Source organism: Rana temporaria, chromosome 3 (assembly GCF_905171775.1).
Source record: "Rana temporaria chromosome 3, aRanTem1.1, whole genome shotgun sequence".
In the NCBI taxonomy this organism is placed as follows: domain Eukaryota; kingdom Metazoa; phylum Chordata; class Amphibia; order Anura; family Ranidae; genus Rana; species Rana temporaria.
The window spans coordinates 467406739-467428603 of NC_053491.1; the positions used below are offsets into that span (position 1 = coordinate 467406739).

General features: G+C 44.1%; 2 protein-coding genes across 2 annotated transcripts in view; one reads left to right on the forward strand and one right to left on the reverse strand.

The window, feature by feature from the left end:
* Positions 1 to 21865, forward strand: part of LOC120933589 (zona pellucida sperm-binding protein 3-like) — a 62246-nt gene that overhangs the window by 30493 nt on the left and 9888 nt on the right. The window lies entirely within an intron of this gene.
* LOC120933594 (zona pellucida sperm-binding protein 3-like) lies at positions 1340 to 8561 on the reverse strand. Its single transcript, XM_040346882.1, has 8 exons — positions 8036 to 8561; positions 6728 to 6840; positions 6386 to 6489; positions 6126 to 6303; positions 5933 to 6053; positions 5761 to 5852; positions 5063 to 5196; positions 1340 to 1585 (listed from the first exon to the last, which is right to left on the reverse strand). The coding sequence occupies exons 1-8, from the start codon at positions 8534 to 8536 to the stop codon at positions 1356 to 1358; spliced, it is 1473 nt and encodes a 490-aa protein (XP_040202816.1). The 5' UTR covers positions 8537 to 8561; the 3' UTR covers positions 1340 to 1355.

The following is a 21865-nucleotide window of genomic DNA, read 5'->3' on the forward strand; positions in this document are numbered from 1 at the left end:
AAAAAAAAAAAAAAAAAAAAAATTAAATCAGTGGGTGGCCCCACCCTTGCCTATATAAGAGCTGTCAAAGCAAAAAGACGCAGTTGCCAGAAGGCCTTCAATGGAGGTGGAGATTTATCAGGTCTGGGCTGCATGATTGAAGATGGATGGACATCACAGGACACCCCCCCCCCCTCTATTTAAAAATAAATAGAGTGGGGGGGGTGTCCTGTGATGTCCATCCATCTTCAATCATGCAGGAAATCTCAGAACACCCCCCCACTTATTTTTTTAAATAGGGGGGGGGGGTGTCCTGTGATGTCCATCATCTTCAATCATGCTGCCCAAACCCAAGAAATGGCTGCCTCCATGGAGAGGCCTCCCAGCAACTGCTGTCTTCACTTTGATGGCTCTTATATAGGCAAGGGCGGGGCCACCTGCTGATATTTTTTTGGGGTCCAGCAGGTGGCATGATGACATTTCTCTAATAAAGGAATTGTCAAAAACTGCTGTGGTTTTTACTTTGTACCCATTCACATTGGGGGGGTAGCCGGGATCTCCCTTGTTCAAGGGGCTTCCAGATTCCGATAAGTCCCCCGCCTTCAGACCCTAACAACCACCAGCCAGGGTTGTTGGAAGAGGCTTTTGTCCCCATCAACATGGGGACAAGCGGCCTGCTCATTTCCCCCTGGTAATGATTTGGGGGACCCCCATGCATATATATAAAAAATGTAACACACACACACACTTAATCCTGTGCATCTCCACGCTTCCATTTAAATAGCGTCTCAGGTGTATGATATGTCCCAATTCTGTAGAGACACACCCCACCATGTAAGCAGCCTTAGTGTGGAGTGGACTTGAGCCATGATTGGTCAACGGCACCCAATCATGGCTCACAGTCACAGCACATATTGTGATTTGGCCAAAGCATGCAGGTCAGCAACCATTAATGCACTGCAATTTCACAGTGCATCATGGGGAAATTCATGGCGGACAAACTTGCTGCAAGCACCCCCATATGTTCTGCAAACACCAAGTGTTTGAGTCGAACTTACATGCGGCGCAAACATCGGGACCATCCCCAAATATCACTACTGGATAAAAAGGGGATACTAAACATGGTCTAATGTCAGTGTTATATTATTACTTTATAATAGTTCCAATAAGCGATGACTTACCATAAAGGACACATTCGATATAGCCTTCATATCAGACCCCAAACGCCATTAGTATTGTCAGTAAGGGTTGTCTACTATTAGACAAATCTAAGACTCAGAAAAATACCTTTATACCAATAGTAAGAAGTCCATTTCAGGCTTGCAAGCTCATAACATTAAAAAAAATCAAAAGACGTTGATTAAATGGAGTTTTTTTTATTTTTCCACAGACAGCACATACTGTGGCTTTTTCAGAGATTTCCCAATGAATACTGCACACACTATGACAACAAGAAGACTAAGACATCCGACAGCCACCAACACCCAGAGCTCCGCAGGGGCAGACTCTTCCCTCGTCACTGCAGCCGCAACATCCCTTTGTGAAGGTCCAATGACAAGCAGAGGTCCCAGAGTGGTCACAGTTTGTCCCTCTTCTGTGTGGGGTTCTTAAGAGAAAAGTGAGAGGTCAATACACATTTCTGTACAATTCCATGCAGTTTTGAGAGTCTGCAGTCAATCTAGCTTTTACACAAATATCCAGAAGTTAGCACCCATTTTAGACCCTCAAATCCTAAAGTTGTTCCTTCAGTCAATATTGGGTCTCTCCCTCTCCAAACTGGACCAGTTCTAAACTTTTCCCCTACTGTCCAAGGGACCTTTTAGGTAGAAGGGAAGGTTGACCAACCCCTTAATTTGTCAATCCAGGACACTACAGCAAAATACCAGCATTCAGAATTTGATCCAAGCCGATACCCTTAATAAGATTTCTTGAAAAGTTATTCAAATGAATCCCCATGGACCACTCAGATATAAAATATATTTTAACTTAAAGTAAAATCTCCACTAGAAAATAATGTGGCTCCCCTAGATCACCACCTTTTCTGTGATACGGTGTTGAACACCGTTTTTCCCACAAAACGTCAAGTGATCTATAAGGGAGCTCCCTCCCTTAAAATAGATTAGCACCCGATGCTTTCAATCCCCCCCCCCCCTTATATTAATGTAGCGGCCTGCTACTTTCTAGCTGGCGCTCCTTTAAATTAAGAGGGTAGTCTGAGAGTTAGTTGACTCAAACTGATATTTCACAAAATTTGGGCCTCTGTTCCAGCCATGGCTGTACTGTGAGTGACCACTGTTGTCTGGGGTGCCGTTACCACCCCAGGCCGAGGGTGGCAGCAGTCAGGTCAAGGTGTTCCCCTTCAGCAGTCAGAGTTGATTGTCCCACTGTGCATGCTGGGGAGGAGTACTTAAGGGACAGACATCACTAGTCCAGGGTCATCGATCCTGGGTCTGTCATCCCACCACCCCTGTGTGTGGCCCTCCTGGCCGGGGGTGCATGTCCATGGCTCTGAGACCATGTTGGTCCTGAGCTGTCCGTCCTGAGGGAGGAAGCCACTCGATGAAGAACCTGTCTTGGAGAGCACCGACCAAGAGGCTGGTAGCTCAGGAGAGGCCTTAACCACTTCAATACCGGGCTTTAAAACCCACCTCCTTCCCGGGCCTATTCTGGCACTTCTTTCCTACATGTACAAATCCTCATTATTTTGCTAGAAAATTACTCAGAACCCCCAAACATTATGTTTTTTTAGCAGACACCCTAGGGAATAAAATGGGTCATTGCAACTTTTTATCTTGCACCGTATTTGCGCAATAATTTTTCAAACGGCTTTTTTTTGTAAAAAGAATGGTTTCATAAATTAAACAGTAACGTTAGCCCAATTTTTTGGTAAAATATGAAAGATGATGTTACGCCGAGTAACTAGATACCTAACATGTCACGCTTTAAAATTGCGTACACTCATGGAATGGCGCCAAACTTCGTTACTTAAAAATCTCCATAGGCGACACTTAAATTTTTTTACAGGTTGCCAGTTTAGAGTTACAGAGGAGGTCTAGTGCTAGAATTGTTGCACACGCTCTAACGCACGCGGCGACACCTCACATGTGTGGTTTGAACGACGTTTACATACGTGGGCGGGACTTACGTGTGCGTATGCTTCTGAGCGCGAGCTACCGGGGACAGGGGCATTTTAATTTTTTTATTATTATTTCTTTTTTATTTTACTTATTTATTTTTTACACTTTTTTTTACATTTTTTTTTTTCAATCGCTTTTATTCCTATTACAAGGAATGTAAACATCCCTTGTAATAGGAATGTGTGACAGGTCCTCTTTAAGGAGAGATGCGGGGTCAATAAGACCCCACATCTCTCCTGCAGGCTGGAAAGAATGAGATCGTGAAAAAAAAAAAATTCACAGATCTCATTCAAACTAGCCGCAATTGCGGTTTGTTTACTTACGGGGACCCGGGCGTGACGTCATCACATCGCGCCCGGGCCTCCGACGGTCATAGAGATGACTGGTGACCAGATGGTCACCAGTCTTCTCTATGGCAAACATCCGGCGATCATCTCTCCGGGCCCCCGGTGGGACGGGAAAGCCCGGAGAAGCACCGGATGGCGGCGGGAGGGGGGGGGGGGGATGTCCCCTCCCGCTGCCTGTAAGAACGATCTAGCGGCGGAACCGCCGCTATGATCGTTCTTACGGTGCGCAGGATCGCCGCCGCTAAAAAATGATCTCAATGATGCCTCCGGGTGCAGGCATCATTGAGATATCCCCCCGCAAAGCCCAGGACGTCATATGACGTCCACCCAGGATAACAGGTCCCCGTTTTGGACGTCATATGACGGCGTGCGGGTGTCAAGTGGTTAAACTTCATCGAAGGACGCACCATTACTGAAAGGCTGAATGATGGTCGCCTGTCAGTTCCAAGTTCAAAAGGGGCACAGGGTGAACCTAACCCCAAGAGTTACTAGTGACGCTGGCACAGGAGTACCCCTCGTCCTTCAAAAGTCTCTGGGTGTCATTCTGTTACACTTCCTTTCTGGGTTAACTGAGTCCCCCCCATTGAACAAGATTAGCTTCTTTGGATCTGGCTCAAGGACCTAGACCAATAGCTAGATTCAGTAAGAGTTAGGTCGGCGTATCAGTAGAAACGCCGACCTAAGTTTAAATGTATTCTCAAACAGAGATACACTTAAACCTAAGATAGGACGGCGCAAGCGGTCGACGTAGAATATGTAAATCACTAGACACGCCTATTCACGAACGTACGCCCGGCCAACGCAGTACAGATACGCCGTTTACGTAACGCATTATCAAGCCTAAAGTTATTCCATCAAATAGCTGGAATAGTAATGTTAAAGTATGGCCGCCGTTCCCGCTTTGAAATTCGAAAATTTTACGTTGGCGCAAGTCATCCGTGACTAGGGATTTACATCATTTATGTCCACGTAGAAACCAATAGGCCCGTGCGGCGTACGTTGCCGCAATGCACACTGAGATATGTAGGCGGACGGCGCATGCGCCGTTCCAAAAAAACGTCAATCACATCAGATCAAGCTCCATTAACATAAAACACGCCCCCTCAGCCAAATTTGAATTAGCCGCCCTTACGCCCTGCCCGATTTACGCTACGCCACAGTAACTTAGCAGGCAAGTACTTTGAGAATCATGTACTTGCCTCGCTAACTTACGGCGGCATAGTGTAAACTCGATGCGCCGCAGCAAAGTTAGGACACCCTTTGTGAATCTACCCCCATGTGTCCTGCTCCATCATAGGGGAGGCCTTTCCTAAATAAGAGCCATCATCCGATTGTCGATCAAAGATCATACCACTTGCTATCTGGAAAGCGTGCAATGTGGTGGAGGGATTTGTTGCGTTTGTGAATCATTGGCATCACGAGAGGACTTTTGGGAGTTTGTGCTCATTATGAACTTTCATTTAACGCAGCCCTTTGCTTTACAGCACAATACCAATTTGATAGTCATGTCTAACATTACTCCAATAGCCATTAATGTACTCACTAGAGATCACCTACATTCATAACATTGTATCTAGCAGCTGCCAGTTAATAACTCACCATCCAAGACGTCCCTCTTGCCTCTTGGCCTTCCAAATCTGCCCCTTCCTCCAGAAACCAGATTAGTAGGGTTGCTGCAGGTGCCTGTACCACAACACTGGCAGATACTGCTGGGGCCCTCAACTGCAGACCAGCTAGAGAAGACAATTGTTAGACAAGTCTACATTTAGAAGCAAGACTTGAAGTTCTGGTGAACTAATGCTGTAGAGTAGCATTTGTTAACTTCTTGGGGCCAATGCCTACCAGATGCACTTGGGTTACAGCAACAAGTGCTTTTATTAAAGAGGAATTAATATGAAGCAAACTGCACTGACAGACTCTGAATATCCATCACCAACTGCCCCCACTCCTGGGAGAACAAAAAAAAACCAACTACAGCTGTAAAGCCATCCAGTGTGCATGAGGGGCAGCGCCAATCTTGTTGGGAAGGGCAAACACCAAGGAGTCTATTCCAAAAGCAAATGCATGGTACAATATGGATCATGCTGGCAGCAGGTATTACCATTAGCCCATGGATGATTTTTCTCCATATCATGTACAATGATCGCTGGCCAATTTCCCATTACAATCGGCTGTTTATACCATTTCAGAAATCCACCTCGTTATTGGTTCAAAGTCATTGTTCTAGGTAAAGTACCACAGAAATGTGTGCAATAATCCATGGAAAAACAAGCAACCATTTCAGGTTACCATCTCACCTTTGTGTGGCTTTGCTGTAGGAACAGGCCTTGGTCATGGCATCAGGGACCTGGGTGGTTGCAGCAGCTCTCAGGTAACAGGTTATGTAGATCTGGATTGGGAATTTTTTAAATTAGGTTATCAGTTCTTACAAGGCACCCATCGTTACCAGTCAATGCAAACTGTCCTCACCAGAGAGGCATCATTTCCTAGAAATCGGAAAGCATCCACTGTAAACTGGAGCTTGTCTGGCTCAACCCTCGGGGTGATGAAGGCTGAAGAGGAGTCATCTTGCATTCCATCAACTAGACAGCTGTAGAAAATGGTCAGTTAAGAGTGGGGTCATTATGGCGACAAACATAACCCCCCATAAAAAAAACCATACCCATTTTCTTCAATGAGGCCATAACTAGGAGAAGAGGTGGGATCAGGAGATATGGTGGTCACACATCGGTCAACATACAGGATCAGCCCAACGTGGTTCTGAGTGTCCACAGAGGCCTCTATGTAGAGAATATCTCCAAGCTGATAGATGGGAGAACTTCTAGGGCCACTCCAGTCCTCTATAGACAAGACAGGGGATTACATTGTAAAGTTCAGACAACACCCCCCCCCCCCCCCAAATATTTTCTTTGCTTAACTCACCAGTCATTAGCCTCAAGGAGAAGGACAGCCTCTCTTCTATGGACACTGTGGTGCTGAATGGAACCCATGTTGGCTCAATGGCTTTGCTGCTCACATTGGCATGCCTATACAGAGAACAGAAGTGTCAGTAATGAACCAGAAGCGACATGTTAATTTCAGAGATCCATATTAACCAATTAATCCTCAGTGCCACCTAATCAGTTCAGCCCATCAGGAGAAGAATATTTTACTAAACAGAAAAAAAAAAGTAGTTTGGTAGGGGGGCATTGATCCCACTAATTAACATTTTTACCAGGAAAAATGCATTGTTAGGACCTGCATTTCATCCTAGCATAGACTCACCGGTAGTAGTAGCACATTATGGGGACCACGGCTGGGTTGGTTCTGATGATTGGAATGGAGGAGGTTGGGCTGTAGGTCAAGTTGGTTGCATAGATCACCCAGTGTTGCATCATCTGTAGACATCAGAACATTATAGACACTGCAGTGCTACTCATGAGTTAGACAATCAATTGCGAAGAAATGGAGACAATGGATGTGTCCCATAGCCAAGACCAATCACCCAACCATCATGCTTATGAGGATTAACCTATTTGAGAACACGCCAACTCCCCAGCACAGAGAGTGCAACGAGGTGTATTTACTCTGCTGGCCCAGCTCCTCCACCCCTCCCTACATAGCCACTTTTTATACAGCTACTAGGTAAAAGGTTGATACCAAGTAATGGCTCCTAGTCTGCTGACATAACATCCAAGATGGCAGCAGTAATTGGAGGATGTGTCCAAACAAGTAGGTTATCAAATGGAAAGCATTTTAGGCTTAACCACTTAAGGACCGCCTCCTGCATATATACGTCAGCAGTATAGCACGGCTAGGCACATCCACATCCAGGTACGTCCTGTACTAGTACCCAGCCGTGGGTTGCAGGCGCGTTCCTGCGACCCGGTCCCAAGCTCCGTGACCGCGGAACTCACGGACCTGATCGCCGCTGGAGTCCTGCGATTGCTCCCCAGAATTGAAGAACGGGGAGAGTCGTGTGTAAACACAGCTTCCCCGTTCTTCACTGTGGCGGCTGCATCGATCGTGTCATCCCTTTATAGGGGGACACAATTGATGACGTCACACCTACAGCCACACACCCCTACAGTTGCAAACACACTTCAGGTCACACATAACCCCATCAGTGCCCCCTGTGGTTAACTCCCAAACTGCAACTGTCATTTTCACAATAAACAATGAATTTAAAAGCATTTTTTGCTGTGAAAATGACAATGGTCCCAAAAATGTGTCAAAATTGTTTGAAGTGTCCGCCATAATGTCGCAGTCACAAAAAAAAAAAAAAAAAAAAAAAAAAGGCTGATCACCGCCCTTCAACAAAGTTAAATTCAGCAAGAGAGAATTGGGTGCTTAGGTTGCTTTGTTACACCCCCCCCCCCCATGTGAACACGGTCAGCAGCAGCACACACACACAGGTCCCCCTCACAGAAGTAAAACAGTCTTGGGGCAAATCTCCTGCTAATTTGCAGAGCCATGGAATATCAGCTACACAGTCCTTAAGACGGCACTGTAAAGTGCAATAACCCATAGCAACCAGTGTTTAGTTTACTGAAGCCAATGAAGTTGGAAACAAATCAAAGTGTGGAGGATTACCTGCACAGTGTTGCCACAGTCCTGGAGACTAATCTGGAAGATAACTTCCTCAGCACTTTGGGTGTTCGGCTTGCAGCCTTGGGGTCCCAGGCTCAGATCAGAAGATTTCACCAGCTTTCCATTCCCATAAAAATCCATCATGACACTGACCACCATGCGGTCCTCTTCACACTGGACACTGATGGGGGAACTAGATGAAATTACAGTCGGGGGCTGCTGGCGGAGCATCCCACCAGCACGTCCACCTGTTGAACCCCTCTGAGCCCCACCTCTAGAAGCCCCAAACCCATATACTGCATTAGTGCCTGAGTAAGTCCCTCCAGAACCCCCTCTAGAAGACCCCTGGCTCTGGCCAGGTACAACCCGCTGGTTATTCCTCCACCAGTCTGATTGGCGCCTGTGTCTCCCCAAGGCTCCATCCCCACTACATCCAAACCCTGGTCCATAAACCAGGGCCAAAAGCAACAGCCAACCACAGCAGCTCCTCACTCCTAGACCCATCCTGCCTGCAAGACCAACAGCACTATGAGGCAGGAAGAAAAAGCTTCCCTTTATACCCCTCCCACCAGTCACTAATACCCCCAGCTGGGGCAAATCATCACCACACCCAAATGGCTGCCTCAGAAAAAAACATGGTTGATCTCTTGATGCTGAGACAGTTAACCACTTGCTGACAGTCACCTTATTAGAGTGGAGCTACACAGGAGAATTTCAATAGCTTAGTCCCGCTACTATATTTGTTATGGATTAATCACTAGGAGTAGCAAGTGATCAAAAAACTGATGATACAAATGTCTCTCCATGGAGTACACTATACAACCAACATGCATTAGCATAATCTCACATGACTGATCAATGTTTCAATCATGTGCAATTGAAAGCTACAAAGTGCTACTGAATACTACCAGTGTAGCTTATAGGGGGCTATATATTTCAGAGCGCATTTTTATATTTGGGTGTGTGTTTAATGCACATGTGCCAAAGTTCCTTCTGTTAGGCTGCCCATTATATTTGTACCAATTTTTAAAAAAACAAGGTGCGTCAGCAAGGCACATTGGGGTTCCATTCAGAATGGCAGAACGACAATGTAAATCTGGCCTTGGTAATCATTTGCTAGTCCTAGCGATTACCAGCTAGCGATGTTGTTGGCAGGATTGGGTTTGTAAACTCTCCTGTGTAGCTCTAGTCTTAGGGCTCATTCACATGGTTCTGTACCTATTGCTGAGCTGTTTGCAGCAACATGTGTTGTATGTACTATGGGGTGCCCACCCAATTATGTCTATGAGTGCACCCAACAGAAAACTCTTGCATTGCCATGTGTGCACACCAAATAATGCTGATGAACCTATATAATATGTGAATAGGCCCATTACCATTATCTTCTGTAGAACCCAAAATTCACATTGATTCAGCAAAATACACATTGCATTTTCTTAATATGCTATATCTCTGGGATCTGCTAAGATCTTGTTCTCCTGCAAGGTCCTATTTATAGTCACCTCAAAAAGTCCGTCCACCAAAAACTGATATTTTAGTCACAGTGGAGACTGGTAGGCTGAGTTAGTCCTGTATTTTTTTTTTTTTTAAGTTCTCGGTACTCAGTGAGATCAGATTCCATAGTTTCCAACTTTGTTCCTGTTCACATGGAAATGTTGGTTGTCCCTGCTAACCTTTGTGTGTCCTAGGTCCTCCTGTTACTTTGTCCATTAAACAAAATTTTAGCAGGGATGGTGGGAGTCCCTCATAATGGACTCAGCAGCTGTGCTGACCTGGGAACTCAGCACAGGAGTGGTGGGAACCCCTTGTAATGGCACAACAAGTGTCCAGAATGCTCAGACCTGAAACTCAGCACAGGAGTGGTGGGAACCCCTTGTAATGGCACAACAAGTGTCCAGAATGCTCAGACCTGAAACTCAGCACAGGAGTGGTGGGAACCCCTTGTAATGGCACAACAAGTGTGCAGAATGCTCAGACCTGAAACTCAGCACAGGAGTGGTGGGAACCCCTTGTAATGGCACAACAAGTGTCCAGAATGCTCAGACCTGAAACTCAGCACAAGAATGGTGGGAGCCCTTCATAATGGGCACATTGGCTGTGAATACCTGGGTACTCGGCACAGGAATGTTGGGAACCCCTTATAATGGGCACAACAGGTGTACGGACCTAGGAACTCAGTGCAGGAGTTGTCAGAGCCCTTCATAATGGGCACAACCATTGCTCAGACCTGGAACTCAGCACAGGAATGGTGGGAGCCGCTCATAATGAACACAGCAGCAGTGAATACCTGGGAACTCAGCACATGGATGGTGGGAACCTCTTAGTGCAATGATGATGGAAGCCCCCTGATAATAGACACAATTGTTTTTCAGAGCCAGAAACTCTTCATGGGGTGTGGAAGCCCCCTAATAACAGGCACAACAGGTGTGCAGACCTGGGAATTCAGCACAGGAGCGATGGGAACCCCTTATAATGGGCACAACAAGTGTCCAGACCACTCAGTCCTGGAACTCTGCACAGGAATGATGGGAGGCCTTTATAGTGAGCTGTGAATACCGGTGAACTCAGCACAGGAATGGTGGGAGCCCCTCATAATGGGCACAACAGGTGTACAGACCTGGGAACTCAGTGCAGGAATGGTCAAAGCCCCTCATAATGGGCACAACCATTGCTTAGACCTGGAACTCAGCACAGGAATGGTGGGAGCCCCTCAAAATGAGCACAGCAGCTGTCACTACCTGGGAACATCTTTTAATGTCCACAACAGGTGTGCAGATCTGAGAACTCAGTGCAATGATAATGGAAACCCCTGAAAATAGACAACATAGGTCTGCAGAGCCAGAAATTCTTCATGTGGATGGCAGGAGCTCCTTAAAACAGGCACAACAGGTGTGCAGACCTGGGAATTCAGCACAGGGGAGGTGTGAACCCCTTATAATAGGGAAAACAAGTGTTCAGACTGCTCAGGCCTGAAACTCAGCACAAGAATGGTGGGAGCCTCTCATAATGGGCACAGCAGCTGTGAATACCTGGGAACTCAGCACAGGAATGGTCAGAGACCCTTATGTTGGGCAGATCTGGGAACTCAGGGAAATAATAATGGAAGCCCCCGATAATGGACAACCTAGGTCTGAAGTGCTAGAAACACTTCATGTGGATGGTGGGAGGCCCTCATAATCAGCACACCCTTAGGTCTGGTATGGATTTGGAGGGGAACCCTATGCCAATATTTTAAAAAGTGGAGTCCCCCAAAATACATACCAAACCCTTATCTGAGCATACAGCCTGGCAGGCACCCCCCTGAAACATGCCAGGCCACATTCCCTCAATATGGGGGTCTGCCCCCTCCCCAAAGAACTTTGTCCCCATGGTCTGCAGGAAGGAGTCTTGTTAGAATTTGGAAGCCCCCTTTAACAAGGGGGCCCCCAGATCCCTGCCCCCTATATGAATGAGTACATAGTGCCTCCACCCATTCACCCTCAAAAAAAGTTAAGTGTAAGAAAAACAGGAGGCAGTTGACAAGTCCTTCATTAAAAATTAATAACAAAGTCCCCCACCGTTTTGGCAGCTTCGGAGTCTGACAGTTCTTATATGGTATGGGGTGTGGCCATGTGGTGATGTCATCCAGAGACTCCATCCCTTGTGACATCACAAACCCATCATGCCTGGGCAGTGATGTCACATGGGGTGGGGTCTCCGGTTGACATCACTGCCTGGCCACGCCCAATAGCTATACAAGAACTGTCAGAAGGGCACAAGTTTTTTTTTTTTTTTTTAATCAGGTCTGCGGACATAGTGATTGACGTTGGATCTACCACGGGGGACATTACATGTTTAATAAAGGAGTTGTCAGATAGTGTTGAGCAGAATATGCCATATTCGATTTCGCGATATATCTCGAATATATATTCGAATATTCGAGATATATTCGCTAAATTCGAATATTCGTGATATTTTATCGAAATTAATTGATTGCGATTTTTCGCTATTGCGAATGCGAAAATAATTGCGATTTTTTTAATAACTGCGGTAGGAGCGCTCTGATTGGCTTAGAATATTCGTGATATTTTATCGAAATATCGCAACATGCGAATGCGATATTAATTGCGGAATTTCGAGATATGCTGGAGGAGCGCTCTGATTGGCTCAGAATATTCGTGATATTTTATCGAAATATCGCAACATGCGAATGCGATATTTATTGCGGAATTTCGAGATATGCTGGAGGAGCGCTCTGATTGGCTCAGAATATTCGTGATATTTTATCGAAATATCGCAACATGCGAATGCGATATTTATTGCGGAATTTCGAGATATGCTTGAGGAGTTCTCTGATTGGCTCAGAATATTCGTGATATTTTATCGAAATATCGCAACATGCGAATGCGATATTTATTGCGCAATTTCGAGATATGCTGGAGGAGCGCTCTGATTGGCTCAGAATATTCCTGATATTTTATCGAAATATCGCAACATGCGAATGCGAAATTGATTGCAGATATTTCGAAAACTGCTGTAGCAGCACTCTGAAATCGAATATGTATGATATTTTAACCAAAATACATATTGCGATTGCGATTTTTCGATCGCGCATGCGCAATTGCGCGAACAACACGCGACCATTTCCTGGAGCCTTGCCAGTTTCCAACTTATGATCGCAGCGCAATATTACAGCAACATGGTTGGAAGCAATTTCACTAAGTCTGAGGAAAAGTTGCTGATTTGTGTAAGTATTTTGACCACTGTTATTTCATCATCTTCAACTGCATTTAAGTCTAGTTTAAAAGTTAGTATATATGATCAGATATTAGTATTTAACCAAAAATGTGTCTCCTGCTTTTACAAAACTACAAGTCCCAGCATGCTTGGACAGCTGCAGACACCCTGGTTGGCAAATGTGTATTTAGGCACTTTTCCTTGTTATTTAGCATAATGAATTTAACATTTTATTGGACATAGGACGTATGCGAACGTCCTGACTTCAGTGTCCTCAAGGCCCAAGGACGTTCGAATACATATTGCCCTTTAGATGTTGCAGAACTACAACTTCCAGCATGCCTGGGAATGCTGGCACTTCTAGTATTGTAAGTTCTGCAGGCCCCCATTTTTCAGGCCTTTATGCACGGGTCTCTAAACTGTGGCACCCTAGATGCAGCAAAAGTAAAATTCTTAGCATGCACTGACAGACCGTGGCTGATGGGAGTAGTAGTTTTGCAACAGCTGGAGGTGGACTGGTCTTGAAACCCAGAGTTAGGTAACAAACCCGTAGTGTTTTGCAACCATTCTGCCTCCAGCTGGTTATTTTCTGTTGAAAAGCCTGTGGCGTGCAAAACACAACCCAAAAACTCCACCCGGTGCAAGGAAAAATTTGCACACACCTAAAGAGTGACATCACAAAAAACTGCGACGGTTGCATACGTCAGTGGTCCTCCGAAAAGGTCCCGTCTCTGACCCCCCGGGGCGTTAGGCTCCTAGGCTCCTGACAGGGAAAAGAGTTACTGTGGTCCATACAGCCGAAGCCATATGGACCCATCTCGGTCCAAGCAGCGCAATCAACACGCGAACAACACGCGACCATTTCCTGGAGCCTTGCCAGTTTCCAACTTATGATCGCAGCGCAATCACACAGCAACATGGTTGGAAGCAATTTCACTAAGTCTGAGGAAAAGTTGCTGATTTGTGTAAGTATTTTGACCACTGTTATTTCATCATCTTCAACTGCATTTTAGTCTAGTTTAAAAGTTAGTATATATGATCAGATATTAGTATTTAACCAAAAATGTGTCTCCTGCTTTTACAAAACTACAAGTCCCAGCCCAGCCCAGCATTTTAGTCTAGTTTAAAAGTTAGTATATATGATCATATATTAGTATTTCACAAAAAATGTGTCTCCTGCTTTTACAAAACTACAAGTCCCAGCATGCCTGGACAGCTGCAGACACCCTGGTTGGCAAATGTGTATTTAGGCACTTTTCCTTGTTATTTAGCATAATGAATTTAAAAAATTTTTGGACATAGGACGTATGCGAACGTCCTGACTTCAGTGTCCTCAAGGCCCAAGGACGTTCGAATACATATTGCCCTTTAGATGTTGCAGAACTACAACTTCCAGCATGCCTGGGAATGCTGGCACTTCTAGTATTGTAAGTTCTGCAGGCCCCCATTTTTCAGGCCTTTATGCACGGGTCTCTAAACTGTGGCACCCTAGATGCAGCAAAAGTAAAATTCTTAGCATGCACTGACAGACCGTGGCTGATGGGAGTAGTAGTTTTGCAACAGCTGGAGGTGGACTGGTCTTGAAACCCAGAGTTAGGTAACAAACCCGTAGTGTTTTGCAACCATTCTGCCTCCAGCTGTTTTTTTCCTGTTGAAAAGCCTGTGGCGTGCAAAACACAACCCAAAAACTCCACCCGGATGCAGTGAAAAATGTGCACACACCTAAAGAGTGACATCACAAAAAACTGCGACGGGTACATACGTCAGTGGTCCTCCGAAAAAGGTCCCGTCTCTGACCCCCCGGGGCGTTAGGCTCCTGACAGGGAAAAGAGTTAGCAACGCATATCTCCCCTATACGTGTATCCTGTGTTGTTAATAATATATTCATAATTATGCAAATGATAATGGCTGCTATATTTATGCAAAAAAGGTGGCGACCGAAATGGCAGGATATAAAATCTTTCATGTTACCCCTGTCATTGATTAATAAGGCGAGAATGCTTCCAATTGTTGAATAGCATACATTTACGTCATATATCCATAAGGCTGTCAACAGAAGTATTACAATATACTTTGTTCTTCATCTTGCAGAAGTTCCTGGAAACAGGATACGATAAGCTGCGGAGGCAGCCAGAGAAAAGGGCTGTGGTCAGCGCCCTAATCGCTGACTTTGGCGGCCAACATGACCACAAGGCAATTGTGAAGAAGTGGTCTGACCTGAAGAGGCGCCAAATGGATCAGGTCAGACGTCTTCGGGCTAAATATCATCCAGGTAAGTTATTGTTGACAGTTATGTTTTTTTTTTAAAAAGTGTATTTTGTGCGTGAACTCGAAAGAGAGAGGAGCCGGCCTGCAGGAGTTGGGAGGCCTCCCCCAGAGGCAATCTGCCACCTTTCTCCATGCCCCGGTTGGCAATGGCGGGTGTGAGGGGGTCCTCCCAACCCAACCTCGCATAGCACACCCACCAGGGGCGGGGCTGAGACCACCAAACTCAATTCACAGGTAGCCGAGAGCGGGATCCGAACCCCTAGCTGCAGAGGTGAATCACTTGTCAGTGCAGTGGCAATCGTGTGGAGCCACCGCAGCTCCTTTGGTGACAGTTATGTAAGGTCATATGTAATTCATGTAAGGTCAGATGTTGTTAACCAAGATGCCATGTTGTGCTAACATATATCACCACCAGCCAAGGTATTCATAGTACTGTTGAAAAAAGACATGGGACAGCAGACAGGAACACAGAAGTTATGTGGGAACATAATTTTCCCATTGCTTTGCATGGGACTTTAAAGAAAAACCCCGACCATGGCAAGTGGGGGTGGGTAAGGTTTAAACCACCTATCCTATGTTTGTGGCTGACATATAAGTAACCTGTGTGCCAAGTTTCATATAAATATCTTTAGCCGTTTGTACGTGATGCTGGAACATACATACATACATACATACATACATACATACATTTATGCACACACACACGTTGAGTTTTATATATATAGATTACCACTAAATTCCTGTGTTAGGAGTGGGGTTGTTATAGTAATCCCGTGTGCTCCATCAGGCCCTTTTTTTAACATGAGATGGTCTGAACAAAACAAAGGAGACAAAAACAGCTCATTTTAACATGGTTGCATCCCAGCTCACGCTCAGTCCCCTGTAGTGCCCACAAGACCCTTTAATATAACATTGTCCCATTGGTTAACTGTCTATATAAATCAATTTGTATTCATATACAATACAGCAGAGTACACAGAATTTGCATACGTCATTAGAAAACATTTTTATAATATATGAACATTGTGTTATTATAGGAGCTCCAATGCCAGTTATCCGCGCCAAGCGCAGAAGGCGCCAGGCCGATGAGGAGGAGGAGGAGGATGCGGCAGAGGAGGATGCGGCAGAGGAGGAGATGGATGAAGAGGAGCAGCCAGGGCCCTCCCACTCCCCAACCCCAGCTCCTGCTGAGGAGCAAGCTGAGGAGCTTCCCCCCCCCACCACCCCAACTTCTCAAGCAGAAGAGCAGGAGGAAGAGAGCGGTCCTGTGAGCCTCGTTCAGGAAGGTAAATATGTGCACAATGATTAATAACATTTCAACAATAAAATGTAGATATAAAAATGGACAACATATAAAGCGCACCTGTCAGATTGTAGAACCATAATATGGTATTGATGCTAGAAGTATACAGGTAGTGCATAATTATTAGGCAAGTTGTATTTTTGAGGATTCATTTTATTATTGAACAACAACCATGTTCTCAATGAACCCCAAAAACTCATTAATATCAAAGCTGAATTTTTTTGGAAGTATTTTTTAGTTTGTTTTTAGTGTTAGTTATTTTCGGGGGATATCTGTGTGTGCAGGTGACTACTATTACTGTGCAGAATTTTTAGGCAACTTAACCAAAAAATAAATATATACCCATTTCAATGATTTATTTTTAAAAGTAAAAACCAATATAACATCTCAACATTCACAAATACACATTTCTGACATTTAAAAACAAAACAAAAACAAATCAGTGACCAATATAGCCACCTTTCTTTGCAAGGACACTCGAAAGCCTGACATCCATGGATTCTGTCAGTGTTTTGATCTGTTCACCATCAACATTGCGTGCAGCAGCAACCACAGCCTCCCAGACACTGTTCAGAGAGGTGTACTGTTTTCCCTCCTTGTAAATCCCACATTTGATGATGGACCACAGGTTCTCAATGGGGTTCAGATCAGGTGAACAAGGAGGCCATGTCATTACTTTTTTTTATTTAATACCCTTTCTTGCCAGCCACGCTGTGGAGTACTTTGACACGTGTGATGGAGCATTGTCCTGCATGAAAATCATGTTTTTCTTGAAGGATGGTGACTTTTTCCTGTACCACTGCTTGAAGAAGGTCTCTTCCATAATCTGGCAGTAGGACTGGGAGTTGAGCTTGACTCCATCCTCAATCCGAAAAGGCCCCACAAGCTCATCTTTGATGATACCAGCCCAAACCAGTACTCCACCACCACCTTGCTGGCGTCTGAGTCGGACTGGAGCTCCCTGCACTTTACCAATCCAGCCACGGGCTCTTCCATCTGGCCCATCAAGACTCACTCTCATTTCAGCAGTCCATAAAACCTTAGAAAAATCTTTCTTGAGATATTTATTGGCACAGTCTTGACGTTGCAGCTTGTGTGTCTTGTTCAGTGGTCATCGTCTTTCAGCCTTTCTTACCTTGGCCATGTCTCTGGGTATTGCACACCTTGTGCTTTTGGGCACCCCAGTGATGTTGCAGCTCTGAAATATGGCCAATCTTGTGGCAAGTGGCATCTTGGCAGCTGCACGCTTAACTTTTCTCAGTTCATGGGCAGTTATTTTGCACCTTTGTTTTTCCACACGCTTCTTTTGTTTGATGATCACGCTTCAGAAGCTTTGCAACTTTAAGAGTGCTGCATCCCTCTGCTAGATATCTCTCTATTTTGGACTTTTCAGAGTCTGTCAAATCCTTCTTTTGGCCCATTTTGACAAAGAAAAGGAAATTGACTAATAATTATGCACACCTGATATAGAGTGTTGATGTCATTAGACCACACACCTTCTCATTACAGAGTTGTACATTACCTAATATGCCTAATCTGTAGTAGGCTTTCGAGCCTATACAACTTGGAGTAAGACAACATGCATAAAGAGGATGATGTGGTCCAAATACTCATTTGCCTAATAATTCTGCACTCCCGGGATGTGTTAGACACATAACAAGTGTATACACATGATAATGATTGATTAATAAGCAAAAAAAAAATTTTATTTATTTGGTAACGTTATTTTAAATCCAATTTTTTTTTTTATTATATCCTAACAGTATCAGGAAAGATGAGGAGGCAGACCGCGCTCATAAAGACAACCCACCAGAGGATCCAGGCAAATCAGCGCCAGATCCGCTACCTTATTCAGCAAAATGTGCTGCTGGAGCAGCAGCAATTAAAAAATATAGAGAAGCTGGAGCGCCTACAGAAGCTCAATCAGAGTTATATCTGAAATTATGTTTTTATTAATAAATATTATTTTTTGGAAATGTTTCATTTCTTTTTGAGATAGATTTGTAGGTTTTTCAACACATCTAACTTAACATCAAACAAATCAACATCAACACATTTAACTTCATAATAAGCAAAAACATTTTATACTATTATTTTATTTAACAGTAACCTAGGACAAACTAAAGCACACGACACAGACACGACGAACACAAAATAAACAGTTGAAAAATGAACATAACAAAAGCAACAATATATATATATATACAAAGAGAGAGAGAGGGAGAGCAAGAAAGAGAGAGAATGCAGATGAGCTCTTGCAGACAGCCCAATGGTTGCAGTATAAATGCCGCAAAACAGTGTTTAACATAAGGTTCATTGTTATAGTTACACTTGCTGTTTAGATCCGGTCTGGTAGCTTGTAGCGGAGGCTGTTGGTGGATCCGCTGTGCCAGAGAGGTCATGAAGCTTTACTCAGCATGGAGGCAGCAGCAGGAGTATTAAAATATAATATAACTAGACAATGCATTTCCTGAGGAAAATGCGAGTGGGAATGCTGAATAGCTTAATTGGTGAGCCCCTTGCCAAAGACATTCACCATAACCACTACACTATCTTTAGGACACACAGCTTCTTTCTCTATCTGCAAAGTATAGCGTATGCTGACTTCCTGGTCGCCCCTCCCCCCTCAATAGGTTTCCCCTCCCCCCCAGGTCAGTGAGGAGGAATATTGCACTGAGGTCAGGAAAGTGATTTATAGAAAGAAATAACATTACAAACGCTTTTAATTCACAGATCTAATACATGATTTAAGCCTCCAAACAAAGCTTAATAAATCCTCAAACGTACATGCAATTGATACAACGACTACACCGTTTGAAATACACGGCCCTTGTAAACGCATCGATATGAAATTTATGTAGATAAACTTAAAAATGTGGCCATGTCTGCGATTTAGAAAAGAGCGTCTTTGTGAGTTCTGCAGCAACATTTTTTAGATAATTTCACATGAGAGTCTATGAGACATAATTTCTGGCTGTTGCTCCAATAACTAAAACTAAAATACGTATCGCAGAATTGGTCACATTGCCATAAACCAGACAAGCATAGCTACGTTTTGATATAAAAATTGTGTATGAAAAGTAGATCTTGTGGGCGTGAGACCAATTTGTTTCCCCTTTTTGTAAAGATATTTTTAATTACAAAGATCTCCAATGTTAAGGTCACCTGACAGACTCTAAATCCCCTCCATAGGATTACATTATAACCTATTGCATTTTTGTGAAAAATTCGCAAAACGTAAATTGCGTTTTCACCAAAAAATTGTAAACGATAACGATTTGAAAAGTCATAGCCGGATAGCTAAATATTTTGTGACCGCTTTAAAGTTTTTTCAGTGTCTGTAAGTGAAAGTATGAAGTAGCTGAAACTTTTGGCATGGCATGTGAATTCAAAGGGGAAAAGGATGTTCTCATTGACTTCAATGTTTAAAAAAAGGGTCTAAAAGCTTAAAATTTATAAAAGTGTAAAAAATAGAAAAAAAACTCCCATCAAGTCCCATCATTAGCTGAACGAGACGAAGTATGCCGAAGTTACGCAGAACCAAAAAACTTAAGGAATAATAAGATTACTAAATTTACGGATATCAATACTGGAAATGTTTATTAAAGCATTCACACTAATTAAGATTAATACATTTACGGGTATCCATACTAGGAATGCTTATTAAAGCATTCCCACTAAGTATCACACAGGCATGATTTACAAGCAGTAGTGGTAATAGTAATACATAGCATAAAAACACTTGGGGAATACTTTACAGCATCAGTAGTGGTCATAGTAGTCAATAGTGTACCAAAAAATTGGGACACAGGTGTCTTGACTGAGCTGTAATAGTAGTAGTAGACATTGACAATACAGTGTCAAATCACTCGGGCAAGAGGTGCCATGATGAACAGCAGTCTTAATAAGAGTATATAGGGTGTGAAATAACTGCTGACATAGGTGTCTTGACTGGGCAGCAGAAGCAGCAGTAGTAGTATTAACAGTAGTAGTTGATACAGAGTCATATCACATGGGCAGGAGGTGCCATCATGAACAGCAGTAGGAATAGGAGTATATAGAGTGTCAAATAACTGCTGACATAGGTGTATTGACTGGGCAGCAGCAGCAGAAGCAGCAGTAGTATTAACAGTAGTAGTTGATACAGAGTCATATCACATGGGCAGGAGGTGCCATGATGAACAGCAGTAGGAATAGGAGTATATAGAGTGTCAAATAACTGCTGACATAGGTGTCTTGACTGGGCAGCAGCAGCAGCAGAAGCAGCAGTAGTATTAACAGTAGTAGTTGATACAGAGTCATATCACATGGGCAGGAGGTGCCATCATGAACAGCAGTAGGAATAGGAGTATATAGAGTGTCAAATAACTGCTGACATAGGTGTATTGACTGGGCAGCAGCAGCAGAAGCAGCAGTAGTATTAACAGTAGTAGTTGATACAGAGTCATATCACATGGGCAGGAGGTGCCATGATGAACAGCAGTAGGAATAGGAGTATATAGAGTGTCAAATAACTGCTGACATAGGTGTCTTGACTGGGCAGCAGCAGCAGAAGCAGCAGTAGTATTAACAGTAGTAGTTGATACAGAGTCATATCACATGGGCAGGAGGTGCCATCATGAACAGCAGTAGGAATAGGAGTATATAGAGTGTCAAATAACTGCTGACATAGGTGTCTTGACTGGGCAGCAGCAGCAGCAGAAGCAGCAGCAGTAGTATTAACAGTAGTAGTTGATACAGAGTCATATCACATGGGCAGGAGGTGCCATGATGAACAGCAGTAGGAATAGGAGTATATAGAGTGTCAAATAACTGCTGACATAGGTGTCTTGACTGGGCAGCAGCAGCAGAAGCAGCAGTAGTATTAACAGTAGTAGTTGATACCGAGTCATATCACATGGGCAGGAGGTGCCATCATGAACAGCAGTAGGAATAGGAGTATATAGAGTGTCAAATAACTGCTGACATAGGTGTATTGACTGGGCAGCAGCAGCAGAAGCAGCAGTAGTATTAACAGTAGTAGTTGATACAGAGTCATATCACATGGGCAGGAGGTGCCATGATGAACAGCAGTAGGAATAGGAGTATATAGAGTGTCAAATAACTGCTGACATAGGTGTCTTGACTGGGCAGCAGCAGCAGAAGCAGCAGTAGTATTAACAGTAGTAGTTGATACAGAGTCATATCACATGGGCAGGAGGTGCCATCATGAACAGCAGTAGGAATAGGAGTATATAGAGTGTCAAATAACTGCTGACATAGGTGTATTGACTGGGCAGCAGCAGCAGAAGCAGCAGTAGTATTAACAGTAGTAGTTGATACAGAGTCATATCACATGGGCAGGAGGTGCCATGATGAACAGCAGTAGGAATAGGAGTATATAGAGTGTCAAATAACTGCTGACATAGGTGTATTGACTGGGCAGCAGCAGCAGAAGCAGCAGTAGTATTAACAGTAGTAGTTGATACAGAGTCATATCACATGGGCAGGAGGTGCCATGATGAACAGCAGTAGGAATAGGAGTATATAGAGTGTCAAATAACTGC

Excerpts from the sequence above, each read along its gene's own strand:
- LOC120933594 (XM_040346882.1), bottom strand. The coding sequence starts at position 8,536 with ATGGGTCTAGGAGTGAGGAGCTGCTGTGGTTGGCTGTTGCTTTTGGCC. Across the intron at positions 6,841-8,035 it reads ACTGTGGCAACACTGTGCAG|ATGATGCAACACTGGGTGAT; the intron begins GTAATCCTCCAC and ends TGATGTCTACAG. Across the intron at positions 6,054-6,125 it reads GGCCTCATTGAAGAAAATGG|CTGTCTAGTTGATGGAATGC; the intron begins GTATGGTTTTTT and ends CATTTTCTACAG.